The sequence below is a fragment of the Loxodonta africana genome, chromosome 19, assembly GCF_030014295.1.
Source record: "Loxodonta africana isolate mLoxAfr1 chromosome 19, mLoxAfr1.hap2, whole genome shotgun sequence".
Classification (NCBI taxonomy): Eukaryota; Metazoa; Chordata; class Mammalia; order Proboscidea; family Elephantidae; genus Loxodonta; species Loxodonta africana.
This window is the reverse complement of record NC_087360.1, coordinates 76445442-76461364: the sequence shown is the minus strand read 5'-3', so window position 1 is coordinate 76461364 and position 15923 is coordinate 76445442. Positions and strand designations below refer to the sequence as shown.

General features: G+C 43.0%; 1 protein-coding gene across 1 annotated transcript in view; it reads left to right on the top strand.

Annotated features, from left to right (window-relative positions):
• The window catches only part of MTMR7 (myotubularin related protein 7), an 80577-nt gene that overhangs the window by 57784 nt on the left and 6870 nt on the right, over positions 1-15923 (top strand). The window contains exons 8-11 of the mRNA XM_010592500.3: positions 7626-7735; positions 9671-9796; positions 12296-12345; positions 15282-15482. Of these exons, the coding sequence (XP_010590802.2) occupies positions 7626-7735; positions 9671-9796; positions 12296-12345; positions 15282-15482 (487 nt within the window). The remainder of the gene's footprint in view (positions 1-7625; positions 7736-9670; positions 9797-12295; positions 12346-15281; positions 15483-15923) is intronic.

Genomic DNA, 15923 nt, shown 5'->3' with positions numbered 1-15923 from the left:
ATAGTGGTTAAGAGCTTGACTGTAACCAAAAGGTTGGCAGTTCGAATCGCTCCTTGGAAACCCTATGGGGCAGTTCTACTTTGACCTATAGGGTCGGTATGAGTTGGAATTGACGGCAACGGGTTTGTTTGTTTGGTTGGTTTTGGGTTTTATGTTGACAGTAGTGTTTTGTTTATAATAGTAGAAGATTGGAAGCCACAGGAATGTTGAACAATAGTAGACTGATGAATTAATTATCTTCTACCTTCTTGAAGGAAAGTTTTGCACCCATTAACAATAATAAATGTGAGGGACCCACAGAGTAACATGGAAAATGTATGTAACATAAGTGAAAAATTGGGCTGTAAGATTATCTGTGTGCTGCGATTAACTCTGTGGTAAATCATACGGACAAAGAAAGTCTAGGATGGAATGCTCAGAGTGGTGATTGGAGTAACACAGGAGGATTATAGGTGCGCTTTTCTTTTTTTTTTTCTTCTTCCTTATTTACGAAATATTCTCTGTGGTTGATATATTACATTTTTCATTAAAACTTAAAAACAAAAAACATCATTCTAGTCTAACAGGATTTGAACCTAGTACTTTCACCAGACCACAATGATCCTCACTGATTTTTGGTTCTGATATTTGACAGGCTCGCAGATAAGCACCCCACATAGTACTGATGGTATAACATTTATGGAGTGGTCACTATGTACTAGGCAGTGTTCTAATTTTTTTTAGAAGGTGCTTACTCAGCTAATCTTCACGGCAGTCATATGATAAACCAAAAAAAAAAAAAAACCAAATCCATTTCTGTCGAGTTGATTCCGACTCATAGTGACCCTATAGCATGGAGTAGAACTGCCCCATAGTGTTTCAAAGGAGCGGCTGGTGGATTCGAGCTGCCGGCCTTTTGGTTAGCAGCTGAGCTCTTAACCACTGTGCCATCAGGGTTCTGCAGTCATGTGATAAAGCTACTCTTATTATCTCCATTTTACAGATGAGGAAATTGAGGCCCAGAGGTCACAACAGTAAGTGGCAGAACTAAGATTTATACCTAATTAGTATGAATCCAGAGCCCTGGTGGCTCAGTGGTTAAGAACTCAGCTGCTAAGCAAAAGGTTGGCAGTTCAAATCCAGTGCTCCTTGGAAACCCTATGGGACAGTTCTACTCTGCTCTATAGGGTCACTATGATTGGCATCAACTCGGTGGCTACAGGTTTTTGGTTTAGTATGAATCCAGAGGCCACAATTTTAACCACTTGGCTTTACTGCCTCTCTCCTCTAGGTAGGGGGTCGATGTAGAATGTGCCCTGGCCTACGTGTCTGAGAACCTAGGTTTGGGTTCTTAGCTTAGTCCCTGAGTAAACTTGAGCAAATTTCATATCTCTTGTGTGTAAAATAATGTAAACAATGTCTTCCCTGTCTAACTCAGACTTATTAAAAAGGTTTCCTGCGAACTATAAAGTGCTGTCAAATGTCTGGTACTTTATGCTGTTCTTGGGAAGCAGTAACGTGCTAGAAAATGAGCATTGCCTAAAACAGATCAGCTCGTGGGCTGTAGACTGATGCAGTCATCCAGTCTAATGCCTTCTTTAGGTCAGGTTTCTTATCTTCTTTATTCAGGAGACACGGGGTTAGACGGCAGAATTTTCAGAGGCACGCTAATGCTTGCCTCGTGATATGATGTGTCTACTCAGCACAAGCTCGTCAAAAATCACTTCATCAACAAGGTTACAGGTCTTGTGGGCGTTCTCTCGGCCTGCTGTTGACGGGGAGACAGACCTCAGCCTCACAGCGGATCAGATGGGACAGGGTCCAGAGCACACGGCACAAAAGCCCAACGTCCATTCAGCAATCTGGGCAGTAACACAGTGAAGGGCTGTTTGAAAGGAGGCCAAGTGGATTGAATTTAAAAGATTGAAATCTTTTTGTAACCACTTCTTTGTCATTTTCCCTGAATTTGTGGGCATTGCCCGTGGAGCTTCAGTGTCAAGGTTCTGAGGTCTGATTATTCAGAAACTTGGTTGGGCGTAGAAAGGATGGTCAAAAGCAGAGAACTTCAAGTACATCATGGGAGGCACTGTCAGTGGATATTATGGGTATACGATTCCCTCTCCAGTCTCCCTGCCCACTTCTCTCGGGTTGACCAAGGTCTAGAAAGGAACACAGTCCCTGACACAGTCAGCTCCAAGGGTCCCGTGAAATAGTTCTCCCTGCTCAGAGAGTTAAGATTGTGGCTATCAATTTAGACCCCTCTTTGTTTGATACTTAATTTCTCTACCTCATGTCTTTATGGGGTGATAACTAACTCAACCTTGAATAAATGAAAGGGTTCAACCCTTTATAGATAGATAGTGCAGATTAAACTTTTTGATTGGGAAGAATGTCCTATCACATTGCCTACAAGTTTATGGCATGAGTTCTACAGATAGGATCTTATGAAAGGCCATGAAAATTAGTCCTTTTTTCATTCCCTATAATCTGACTTTTTACCATTACTAATTTTCTCAGATTACTAATCTATTCTGTGAGGCAGCCAACAGGAGCGTGATGAAAATACGGTCATCATTTCTCCCTCGAGATTTAGCGCTGCACCAGTGTCTGCACAGAAATCCTCCTTCCCCGCAGAAGAGGAACAAGATAGCCTCACAGAGAAATAGTGATCACAAGGCTTTTTAACCACTGTCCGCTAGATCCGCAGGTCTGTCTTGTCAGGCTTTGCATAGTCATTTGGAAGAAAGATGGATTAAGAGTATATGTACCTAGCCTTTCTGTGGTGTTGCATGAGGACATGACTGCTGGATTGCTGAGTGGTGTTGGCCAATATAGACAATAACGTTCTAAGCACTAAGGTGTGAAGAAAGGAACGTGGCCCTTTTGGGTGAATGTGCTGTGGACTGAATTCCAGCTCAGTTACTTACTTAACCCGTTTGAGCCACGCTTTCCAATCTGAAAATTGGGAATAAATAATACCCCTACCTGGTAGATAACGTGTGGGGAACATCAGAAACAATACCTGCTTATGTAAGTAATTAGTAACTCGGAGCTGCTAGTTATTGCAGAGATTCATCCATTCCTTAAACGATTATTGGTTTTCTATACGCTAGGCGGAAACCCTGGTGGCATAGTGGTTAAGTGCTATGGCTGCTAACCAAAGGGTCCGCAGTTCAAATCCACCAGGCACTCCTTGGAAACTCTATGGGGCAGTTCTACTCTGTTCTGTAGGGTCGCTATGAGTCGGAATCGACTCGACGGCACTGGGTTTGGTTTTTGGTTTTATATGCTAGGCAGAGCCTTTAGAAACCCTGGTGGCGTAGTGGTTAAGTGCTACAGCTGCTAACCAAAAGGTCGGCAGTTTGAATCCACCAAGTGCTCCTTGGAAACTCTATGGGGCAGTTCTACTCTGTCCTATAGGGTCACTGTGGGTTGGAATTGACTCAACAGCAGCGCTTTTTTCTTTTTTTTAGGCAGTGGCGTAGTGGTTAAGAGCTTGGCTACCAACCAAAAGGTTAGCAATTCGAATCCACCAGGAGCTCCTTGGAAACCCTATGGGGCAGTTCTACTCTGTCCTATAGGGTTGCTATGAATTGGAATTGACTTGAAAGCAATGGGTTTGGTTTTGGGCTATATGCTAGGCGTTGGATAGAAAAATGCTTTATTCATTAATATAAAACAAAGTGACTGAACTTGATATAGGGCAAAAATCATGGCCGGAACAAACAATCGTGTCTCAGAACAACCAAAACGGAAATGAGAATGCTGATGCGTTGCGAAGAAAGTAACCAATGTCACCAAACAATATGTATAGAAGTTGTTAAATAAGAACCTAATTTCCTGTGTATACCTTCACCAAAAACACAATAAAATATTGAAAGAAGAAAAATAATCATGGTTGCCCTATTAGTGATCTCACTGAGTGCTATCATGGGTTAGTCATATGGCTGAATGTCTTAACTGGACCTCAAAGCCAGAGACTTCCTCCTTGGGTGACATCACTGAAGGAGAAGACCAGAGAAAACAACCCAATTTAATGAGAGGATGAGTGGCTACTTGGATCCTAAGTTTGCTTTACCTTGCAGTGCACTGAGATGACTCAAAGGTTGATGAAACAGTTTTCATCCTTAGAATTATTGTTTTGTTTTGTTAATGATGATGGTTAGTTTTTGGGTGAGTAGGCTATGACTAAGAAATGAGTGATTTTCACTCACTATGTGTAAGTAGAAGGAAGCTTATTCCATGAAACTAATGGTAATGGTAGACAGGGCTAATTTTAGTAGCTAATTTCCATAAAATTATAGTATCTAAAAAATGTGCTTGGCAGCGACGGTATGGTTTGAAATTTGATGAGAATGTTGGTCCTGGCAGCTTTCTCCAGCTGGCGTCATGAGAGTGGAACGAGTCCCCACCCCACATCCTTGGCTGCAAACGCTGCGTATTTCACCCCTTCAGTGATTTCCTGCCAGCATCCTCTTAATCTTACATGATTCCCTTCTTACCTCCTGGCCTACCACTGTCTTCTGTATCCACCCCAGACTTCCCAGCCTCTCAGACACACTTGTCTTCTTCCAGTCTAAACTTTCCTTTTTCCATTTGCCTGAAGTTTCCTGTTTTGACTTTTTCTTTCCTTAAACCCTGCCTTCTGTTCAGTCCCTGTTCATCCTGCCTGAGTTTGTATGTTGACTTTTAATTATTCCCTACTTGTAGTGGAAAATGGAGCCCTGGTGGCACAGTGGTTAAAAGCTCGGTTGCTAACCAAAAGGCTGACAGTTTGAATCCACCAGCAGCTCCTTGGAAACCCAGTGGGGCAGTTCTGCTCTGTCTTATAGGGTAGCTGTGAGTTGGAATCAACTCAACAGAAATGAGCTTTTGAGTGTATTATATACAGTGTATATTATACACATACACACATATGTGTGTGCATTTATAAAAAAAAATTTATACTATTTCCTGTATTACAAACTTAAGTAATTCTAACATAGGAATACAGAATTTAGGATTGATCACATCTTTAAAAAAAATTATATTAACATCATTCTTTAAAAGAAAACAAGGCTATAAATGAATGGGTTCCGTGGCTTTATTAATTGTGTAAAAATTCCAGAAAAAAAAAATCATAGTTTTTAAAATGGCTGCATTGTTTTAAAGAATAACCTTTAATCTTGTTGGTGTCCTATGGAAAATGTAATATCCAAATCCCTGCAGTTAATGTGAAGTTCTCTGTAAAGAGGGTCTGTATTGGTGGGCGTGAACGGGAGGGAGAGCACCACGAACATTAATAAATCGAACACAATTCACAGCTGAGCTCAGAAGTTTATTCTGGGCCACCATGGTGGACTCTAAGTAAGACGGAGAGACTACAAAAGAGGCATAACTAAAAATTCCCATCTGATAGGCCATGATTAAGTCCTCTTTGAGTGGTTTCCCCTGCTAGAGTGTTCAATGAAGGGACACTGCCATTTTGCCAGTTCTTCGAAGACCATCTCATCGGGCTTGTCTTCTTGACTCCAAAATGAGGGACAGTTCAAACTTCTGTAGAATTCTGGTGTGGGTCAGGCTAGTAATTAAGGGCAAGGTCACATGCATTTCAGCTGTAGCTCTTACTGTCCAAGAAAGTCCAGTCCCACAGGGTTCAAAGAGAAACGTCCTTAGTGTTCTTACCGCCCCTACCCAGTGACTGTATTGGAAGAAATGAGCTCGGTGAGGGAGATATCCAAGGAAGACCATCCAAGGCTTATCTTCTTCTACGTAAATTCCACATTTCCTCAGACTCCAAAATTATACATCTGTTTTTTTAAAATGTGGTTTATATGTATCACGGGATCCTGTTTTATATAAAACAAACATTAGTAGAATTGGGCGTTAAACTCCTGGTTAGTGAGTACGTTTCTCTGTAATCTGTGGCATATGCTGCTGACGTCAGCTGAACTTTGTTCAGCAAAATGGTTTGTAAATATTGGTTTGGGTTTGGCAACAGGAGTGAACAAATCGGTATTCCTGCCTTATCCTGAGTTTATCCAAACAAACCCAACAGTTTTATATTTAAAAATTGAGGCATTGTTTCAGTCTCAAGTGTACCCCCATCTGTCTGTGTGAATTAATCATCTGAAATGCTGTTTGCTTTTAGCCCAGCCACTCCGCCCGCATTAGGGGAATATGCCCTCTCGGCTGTTACCTTGCTTGAAAGCCTGGTGAGATTATTTTGCTTAGCATGTGACTTTACTGCTCCTGAAAACAGAAATGTCCAAAAAGGAGCCATTCTTAGGGCAGGAACAAGGGAGCTGACAGGGCGGGGAACTCAGCAGCTGGTCCCTGGCTGTGTAAGCTCAAATGGAAAGGAAAGCTCTGGAACATTCTCCCTGGCAGTCAATTTTAGGGCCTTGTTCTGAGAGCTGTCCACTCCCCTCTTGCTTTTGGCCCAGGCCGACTCCAGGTTAGCTGGAAAGTCTGGTGTCTTTATTTTTAAACTTGCTGTCGTTTCCACACTTGGTGGGAAGAGAAGGTGAAAAGGATCATTTGTTCTTGGGCTGAGCTTCAGAGCTTGGGTGCCAACATATTCCTCAGGCTCCCTGGACTTTTTAAAATAGACGAGAATGCAAACTAGCTCTAAGCCCTACAATTATAACCCAAAAGTTTGACGGGCTCGGTGAAAAAAAAAAAAAACTGTTTGCAGGCGAGTGCTGCCTGTGGACGATTTAAAGCAATCAGTTGAGTCCCGAGCCTCCACACGGCAGAATGTCTGTATTTTAGGACTCAGTTGAACATTTTGGGTCATGGCCTGGGGTTGGACAGAAAGACCAGAGAGCAGGCACCCTGGGAGAGGCGAGAACTCACAGAGGGTGCTGGAATTTCACGCACTGCTGCCCGCTGGACTCAGTGCAGGGGAAGAGGCAAGCCTGCCGCCTGGAGGGCCTGGCCAGTATTGCCGGGAGCGGCACCAGAGGACAGGTCTCTGCCCAGCTGGGACAGGGGAGCAGGGCTTGCTCACTTTTAACCATCAGCCATAAAAAGGATTTAAGCACTGACACGTGCTACAGCATGGATGAGCCTTGAAAACATTATGCTGAGTGAAAGAAGCCAGTCACGAAGGCCCACGTGTTGTATGATTCCATCACGGAGACAAGGACTAGGTGGGCAGAGGGCCTGGGGGTGAAGGCTGAGAGGAGTGGGGCTTCTCACTGGGGTGATGAAAATATTCTAAAGTTGATGGTGGTGATGAACACATGAGTCTGTAAATCTACGACAAGACACTCACCTGTAAACTCTAAATAGGTGGGTTTTATGTTATATGAATTATATCTAAATAAAACTCAAAAAAACAAACCCATTGTCTTTGAGTCCGACTCATAGCAACCCTAGAGGACAGAGCAGAACTGCCCCACAGGGTTTCCAAGGAGTGGCTGGTGGATTCGAACTGCCAATCTTTTGGTTAGCAGCTGAGCTCTTCCGCCGCCAGGGCCCCTAGAAGGTAGAAAACGTGAAATGGTTCAATAGAAGCAGTTTTGGTAAGTTTGGGCATTCGTCTTGATTTGAGTCTTCCATCCAGGAAATGTTAACTATAAGGAAAGAATCGTTCATCAACTGCCTGCAAAAAAATGAGATATCCCCTTTATTTCATTTTCCTAACCCCATTTATCTTGCAGTGTGTGAGCTTAAGTCTCCCTCAATGAGTGATTTCCTGTGGGGACTGGAGAACTCTGGCTGGCTAAGGCACATCAAGGCCATCATGGATGCAGGGATCTTCATCGCAAAGGTACGAATGAGGTGGCAGAGACAGTAAACTCAGGTAGTGCCCTGGGACACCTGACTTCAGAGAGCAGGCCCTGTTTCCTCCCCTCGGGCTACCCTGAGAGGGTGGCAAGCTCTGGAGGCCTCCGCCTAGTTTGCCACGAGAAGATGTGGCTTTTCGAGAGTATGGTGCTCAGCAGGAGCCCTGGTGGCACAGTGGTTAAAGTGCTCAGCTGTTAACTGAAAAGGTCAGCTGTTCCAACCCACCAGCCGCTCCTCCAGAGAAAGATGGTGCAGTCTGCTTCCATAAAGATTAAAAATAAAAACCAAACTCATTGCCATGGAGTGGATTTCCACTCATAGCAACCCTATAGAACAGAGTAGAACTGCCCCACAGGGCTTCTAAGGAGCAGCTGGTGGATTTGAACTGCTGACCTTTTGGTTAGCAGCCATAACTCTTAAACACTGTGCCACCAGGGCCTTGGAAACCCTATGGGGGCAGTTCTACTCTGTCCTATTGGGTCTCTATGAGTTGGAATTTGACTCGATGGCCATGGGTTTGGGATGGTGCTCAGCTGATAGTATCTCAGCGCAGCTGTCGAACAGTAAAATACCTGCAGAGTATTTTCTCTTCAGCTTGGCTTGGTCCTGAGAGGAAGGAAGAAATTTTTCCTCCCAGGGAACAACCAAATGTGACTCACTCGGTGTGACACTACGTGTTGCCTTGTTGTTGTTGTGTGCTGTTGAGTCGATTCTGACTCGTAGCGACGCTGTATGACAGAGTAGAACTCTCCCAAGGGTTTCTCAGGCTGTAGCCTTTACGGGAGCGGATCGCCAGGTCTTTTCTCCTTGGAGTGGCTGGTGGGTTCAAACCACAGACCTTTCGAGTAGCAGCCAAGTGCTTAACTCTTGTGCACCTTGCCTGTTGCCTAGATCTTAGTAAATGGATTTATCCATTTTAATCAAGGCATAAGCAAAAGCTATGTTATTGTAGCTGGTAGGTGGATTCCTTTCTGCCGTGGGACAGATCTTGCTGCAAATTTCATATAAGCTATTATTGAATGCATTGTTCATCTGGTTATTTGGTGTCCTTTCATAAATTTCTCTGATTTGGCCTCAAAGAGAACTGTGTCTTTTTGATGACATTGTTTACTTCCCTTTTTAGATAATTCATTTATTTAACACATATTTACTGAATGCCAGGCACTGTTCTGGGCGCAAGAATACCATGCTGAATAAGTCAGATCAAGTCTCAACCCTCACGAGCCTGTATTCTGGTGTGAGAGACAGAAGATGCATAAATGAGTAGACACAGAATTTCAGATAGTCATAGATAACATGATGAAATCACCACGTTTCCCAATTTATGTTCCCTGCCGAGGTACTCGAGATGCTAAAAATGGTGCGCTCATTTGTGACAGCAAATAGAAATTCCTTTCTTGGATATTTTCTGGTATAATTTTTCCCTTTGTTGTCTCCCTCTTTCTCCATCCAGGATCCATTACTTGGCTCTTATCCCTTTATTTCTAACTTCAGGGTTTTATAATTTATTTTTATGTCTTTTCCATTTTGGTGATGGATTGGACTGATGACAGCTCCAGAGTTTCAATACTGGAAGGGCGTAAGGCGGAGAGCTGGAGGGAGGGGCAGGCTGGGGCGGCGGGGGGGGGGGGGGGCGTCGTGGAGCCAGGGGATGCGTCCTGGCGATGTGTTGCACGGGAAGCTCACTTTTCTTTATCCACACGTAATGGGAAGAATAGCTAAAGCTTTGGCCACCTCACCGAGTAACTCCTTGGCTCTTCCCCTACTGGGTGGGTAACAAACACGAACGAATGAACGGATGGCTTTTGTTTTGTTCTTCTGGCCTGTTTCTTTGTTTAAGTGTAAAGCCAAGCCTAGTTCTTATGAGATCTTTGTCCTTTTGCTCTATCCCGTGACTCTGCTGATCCTGTGTTTTTAGGCAGTTTCCGAGGAAGGAATAAGCGTGCTTGTTCACTGTTCCGATGGCTGGGATAGGACGGCACAGGTGTGCTCGGTGGCCAGCCTCCTGCTGGATCCGCACTACCGGACGCTGAAGGGCTTCATGGTGAGTGCGGCCGTCCAGTGCTCTCGCCTTTCCCAGGCAGCGCTCAGACCATAGTGGGCCTGTCTGTTTGGGCAACTGTTGGCAACTTTTTTTTTTTAATTTAATCAATGTTGTTTTTCTCTTAGTAAGAGATCAGCGGGGATAACTAAAGGGGAAAAGGTGAAAAAACCTTGGGATATAGAGGTGGCCTTCTGGGATGTTGAAACCAATTCAGATCCATACTATTAAATGTGAATTTGGGTGCGGATATACAATATATTCAGTAGTTTGTAAGGTAGTGAGTTTTATACATCATTTGCTCTTAAATGTTTCACGTTTTAGATGACATGAACGTGTAACAAAACACTTTTCAGAAAAAATATTTGGAGGAAAAAAATCTATACTTTGTGTGCAAAAATCTTGTCTTAGTTTGACAGTGCTGCTGTTATACAAATACCACAAGTGGGCGGCTTTAAAGAGAGACACTTGTCCTCTCATACTTCTGGAGGCCAAAAGGCCAAATCAGGGTCTTGCTTCGTCAATTCCTTCCTCAGCCAAGTCCCAGGTGTTCCTTGGCTCCTTGGTGGTTCTCATGTGATATCTGTTTTCCCCCACGTTTTTGTGTGACTCTGTGTCTGATCTGCTCTTTGTATAACTCAGAAGTGATCTGATTAGAACCCACCCTGGTGGTGTAGTGGTTAAGAGCTCAGCTGCTAACCAAAAGGTCTGCAGTTCGAATCCACCAGCCACTCCTTGGAAACCCTGTGGGGCAATCTACCCTGTCCTATAGGGTCGTAATGAGTTGGAATCTACTTGAGGGCAATGGGTTTGGTCTCGTTTGGCTACTTGGGTATGATCTAATTAACATGACAAAGAAAACTCTATTCTCAAACCGGATTACATCTACAGGTATAGGGGTTAGAATTCCAACACATACCTTTGGGGAACACAGTTCAATCAATAACAAAGTCCTTGCATGAAAAACTGTTTTCATTTCTAGCCTTTATTTCTTTAAGAAGGCCTTCACAGCTCTGGGTGAGAATACTGAAATGTTCACAGTGGTTCTGTGTTCTCGGCTGAGATGACACACGGGTGTATCCTCTCTCAGATGTTGCTTCTTTTAGGTACGCATCCAACTGTGACGTGTTGCTTCCAGTTAGACATTTAAGACACAGTGCAGACTGTGTAGTTGCCCAGAATGGTGGCGCTGTGGCTAAGTCGGTACTGGTGTCTTAAAGCGACGGCAGGTACTCCCTAGTGACTGAGATCACCTGGCGCCTCTTCAACCAGGGCTCGGTAGAAAGGGCTTCAGTGGGTCCTGAATCCATGCTAGGGAGAGATGCTGACAGAGGAGCCCTAATGGGGTGTCTTCACTACTGGGTCTGCTTCTTCATCAGGTCATTTCAGCTGACAAGCTAACATTCTGAGGACAAGAGAGAAGAGGCGAGTTTCCCTTCTTGGGCTTTTTCTTTCTTTGTTACCGATGTGTCAGAGAACTTCCATTTATCTGTGATAGCATTGAGACTTCAGAGTGACCCTTCTGCTTCAGACCCCTGCCTCTCCTGAGGCCAGGAGGGCTAGATTCCTTCATTTACGTTTGGAGAGTGAAGGGTTCCTGGGTACACGCGAACACAGGCCTCACTCAGTCATTTCTAATTCTGCCCCATTACATGCAGGACCCACCCAAAATGCCATACCTCATTGACGGCAATTACAGTAATTGGCTGTGCAGCCTTTTTTTTAAGGGGCAAGCCTTATTTTTTTTTTTTTTAGGGAAAACCTCGGTCCATCTTAGAGCATTCGTTGTATTGATGAGACTACTCATTATTTGATTAAAAAGAAATTTTTTTTTTTTTGCATCCAGATTTCTTGAGACTATAAACTCATGTTGAACTCTAATTCCAAAGCAGGGCTGAAACTTCTCATACACTCCAAACCCTCATGATTTTAGGATTCTTCTCATGTGTAGTAAAGATAAAAAGATGACTGGAAAACATTCCTGTCTGTTTCTTCTAATGAAGGTTGGTATTTTACTTTATACTGAGAGGCAGCATCACATCTTGGTTAAGCGATGGGCTTTGCAGTTGAAGGAGCGAGGTTGTGAGGTGGCGTCCACCACTTCCTAGAAGCGTGAACTTAGCCGTGTATTTAACGCCTCTTTGCTTCAGTGTCCCTTTCTACAAAACGGGAATGATAATAACATGCCTTTCACAATTAAATCAGGTCGTACATGAAGCAGTATGTAGAGTTCCTGGCACACAGGAAGCACTCAGTGGGAGGTTTTTTTACATTTTCATGCGTGCATTCTTAACCACTTATTTTTCCTATGGTTGACCTTCAACTTGGCCCTTCAGATATGTGCTTCATATTCATGAATAATGCGTGCTTATTCGTTTGCAGGATACCCCAAGGGTGGTGGCTTCTGCTCCAGATACCTCTGAACCCTTTAATTGGTTGTACTCTCTTTTTTTATTTCCTCGTTTGCCTCTCTCCATGCTATTTATATTCTTTCTTTTGTAGATATTAATTGAAAAGGACTGGATTTCCTTTGGTCATAAGTTTAATCACAGGTAAGAATATTTAAAAAGCTGTTGTTTTGAACGCTCAGGATAAAAACAATCTGTTTCTGAAGTTTTCAATTGAGTGTCTGGGGTAAATAGCCTTATTTTTTACAGATTTCTTACTTTGTGTGTCTAATTTGAAAGTCCAGTGGTGTCTGTGGTATATACACTGTGTCACAGCTAAAGGAACTTCTAACTCTGACTACTGTTAGCATCAGCTGGGTAGAACTGAACTAATGATGGAGCCCTGGTGGTGCCGTGGTTAAGAGCTCAGCTGCTAACCAAAAGGTCGGCAGTTCGAATCCACCAGCCACTCCTTGGAAACCCTATGGGATAGTTCTGCTCTGTCCTTTAGAGTCACTGTGAGTTGGAATCGACTTGACGGCAACAGGTTTAGTTTTTTTGAACTATGGTTATACTGTTCCAGAGGAGATCCAGAATGCTTGTTCTAGAGCCAAGAAGGAACAGCTCTCCCTTCCTCCACCACGCACACTGGGTTTACTGAGACATTCCATCGCACAAGTACCAGCGGAGTAACAAGCGACACTCACTGGAAGCTACACCTTGTGGAAAGCTTGTGCAATGGCTTCTCCTTATTTCTCACAGTGGGAGCTACACTGAGCTGGCTCTGAAGCATCTGTGCTGTAGGTGAAGTTTGTCCGGGGTGTCTCTGGAGAGCTCACGTAGGACAGAGGTTCAGGCTGTGCAGACACACAGATCTAACGTTAAATCTAGGCTGTGGCACTGACCAGCTATGTGGTTTTGGGCCTCAATCCTCTCTGAACTTTAGTCTCTCATCTATAAAATGGGGGACACCTCCCTCTTCCATAAGGTTGTAGCAAGGACTAAAAAAAACGAAAAATACATACATATATATATATATATGTATGCATATAACTAGCCTAGCTCCATGCCTGGGCCATGGAACAGGCTCTCAATAAACAGAAGTAGTATTCTGGGGGAGTCCCTAGGTAGTGCAAATGGTAACACGCTCAGCGGCTAACTGAAAGGTTGGAGGTTCAAGTCCACCCAGAGGTGCCTGGTGATCTACTTTTGAAAAGTTAGCCATGGAAAGCCCTGTGAAGCAGACTTCTACTGTCACATACATGGGGTCACCGTGAGTTGGAGTCAATGGCAGCTATTGTTTGTTTTTGAAGCCAGCAGCCTCCTTTTGTTGGTGTTGGTGATAATGCCTGACTTGGGCTCTACAAACCCACTGCATCAAGTCGATTCAGACTCATAGTGACCCTGTAGGACAGAGTAGAACTGCCCCGTAGGGTTTCCAAGGAGTGGCTGGTAGATTTGAACCACCTACCTTTTGATTAGCAGCCAAGCTCTTAATCACTGCACCACCAGGGCTCCGTAGTGTTGGCCAATCTCTGAACGTGAAATTGTTGTAAATCGATTTAGTCTTTTGGTGCTGAAATGTAAATTTAGGCAGCATGTTAATAATTTAATTAGACAGGCATTTTTAACTATTTCAGTATATTTCCCTTCAATAAATCTTAAGTTCATGGAACTGCTCATATACATGTTTACAGTCTTCACATTTCGCATCAATTGACCATCACCGTATGGTTTTCTGTGATTCTATTTTTATAATTATTTTTCCAGGAAAACACAGTAGTCCCATTTTATAAATGAGAAAATTAAAGCCCCCAAACAATTAAGGAACCTTCTGAAAACATGGCTACTTTCTGTTTGGGGGGGTTCTACTGACTATCTGCTAGGCAGCCAAGGTTTCAGAGACAGGACACAGGTGGACACAAAGGGTAAGGAGGTGACTGAAGACTGGCTGGATAGTTGTGTCACGAGGAAAGAGTAAATCAAGCAGATCTTTTTAAAGCTACCAAAGGTGAGCAGAACTGAAACGTTGGAGAAGCTTCTGGATCATTTCGAATGTTCCCACGCTTGGGAAGACTTGCATCGATCGTTACTTTTTATTTCTGTTCCTCAAAGGTTGATCATCCATGGCTGATAATGTGAGGGTTTATATTACTCTCTTTTATGGCACCCATATAACCCTTCTGGATTCTTCCTAAAAACCATATAAAAGGCTAGAGGCAGTCCTTGTTTAAAAATCCGTATAAACATCAGAAAGATGATTCTCATGTACTCTTGAAAAATAAAGATGTAAGAGATATAAAGGTATGTGTGGAATTTTGGTAACATGGACATAAATTATGTGACAAGCTGAACTTTTGCTCCAGAAATAGAAATATCCCTAGAAATTTGGGTAACTTCACTGGTTTTTTTTTTTTTTTTTTTGGTCTTTCTTCCTCATCCCTTCAGAACATGGGAGTAGAAAAATCAAGAACTCTGAAGTTGTTTAGATATGTCTTCCCACTCTCCCCATTACTACTACCTACTACTACTACCCATTGCTGTCAGGCTGATTCCGATTCATAGCGACTCTACAGGACAGAGTAGAGCTGCCCCATAGGGTTTCCAAGGCTGCTACATCTTTCTCCCACAGAGCGGCTGGTGGGTTCCAAACACCAACCTTTTGCTTAGCAACCGAGCACTTAACCAACCATGGTGCCACCAGGGCTCTGTCCAAAGCACTTTCTTTTGTAGCATAACATGGACACGCCCCTTCTCTCTCCAGACCTTCAGTAGGTTCTCTTGATATTGGAATTTAAAGAGTTATTTTTTTTCAATGTCTTCTTTCCAAGTTTATAACATTTATTGAGAAATTAACCCATTGCCATAGAGTTGATTTCAACTCATAGTGACTGACAGGACAGAGTAGAACTGCCCCGTTGGGTTCCCAAGGAGTAGCTGGTGGATTCGAACATTTTGGTTAGCAGCCAAGCTCTTAATCATTGCACCACCAGGACCCCATTTAAAAATTATCGTGGCTTTTATGATTATTTTTGCATTTATAGCTTTCTAATAATTCTTTTTTAATTGCCTTAAAAAGTCTCTAATACATTGTTTTCTAGATACGGCAATCTAGACGGCGACCCAAAGGAGATCTCCCCAGTTGCTGACCAGTTCATTGAATGTGTTTGGCAGCTGATGGAACAGTTTCCCTGTGCCTTTGAGTTCAATGAGAGGTTTCTGATTCATGTTCAACATCACATTTATTCCTGCCAGTTTGGAAACTTCCTATGTAACAGTCAAAAGGAGAGAGAAGAACTCAGGTAGGTGTTTTGATGTCTAATTTTTATCTGAAGATATTGGTGACTGAGACTTTTAGATGGCTTTTCATAATTCTGAAAGACTATCTGACTCAAAGTTTCTTCTTTTGACATCATTATATAAATGGCTTAAATGTCATAGACTGACACAGGTGGATACAGGTTCCATTTTTTCTGTGTTTCTGCCTGATTCCCACAGAAGGGTGGTGGACTTCAAAGAAAATTCCTGGAGTCAGAGACAGCGATTTTTGTGTTTAAAAGAAATTATTCATCTTTGGCAGATATATTCCTGTAATAAGAGTTGTAAATGTAACCGGGAAAGCAGATTTGAAACTCAGGCCACTGTTTGTTCAGATAAAAAACTGAATTCCTTTTATCCAGAGGGAAAAAGTATATAAGGTATGGTTTTAAAATAAATTATGAAGTAAAAAAACAGAAACAAGG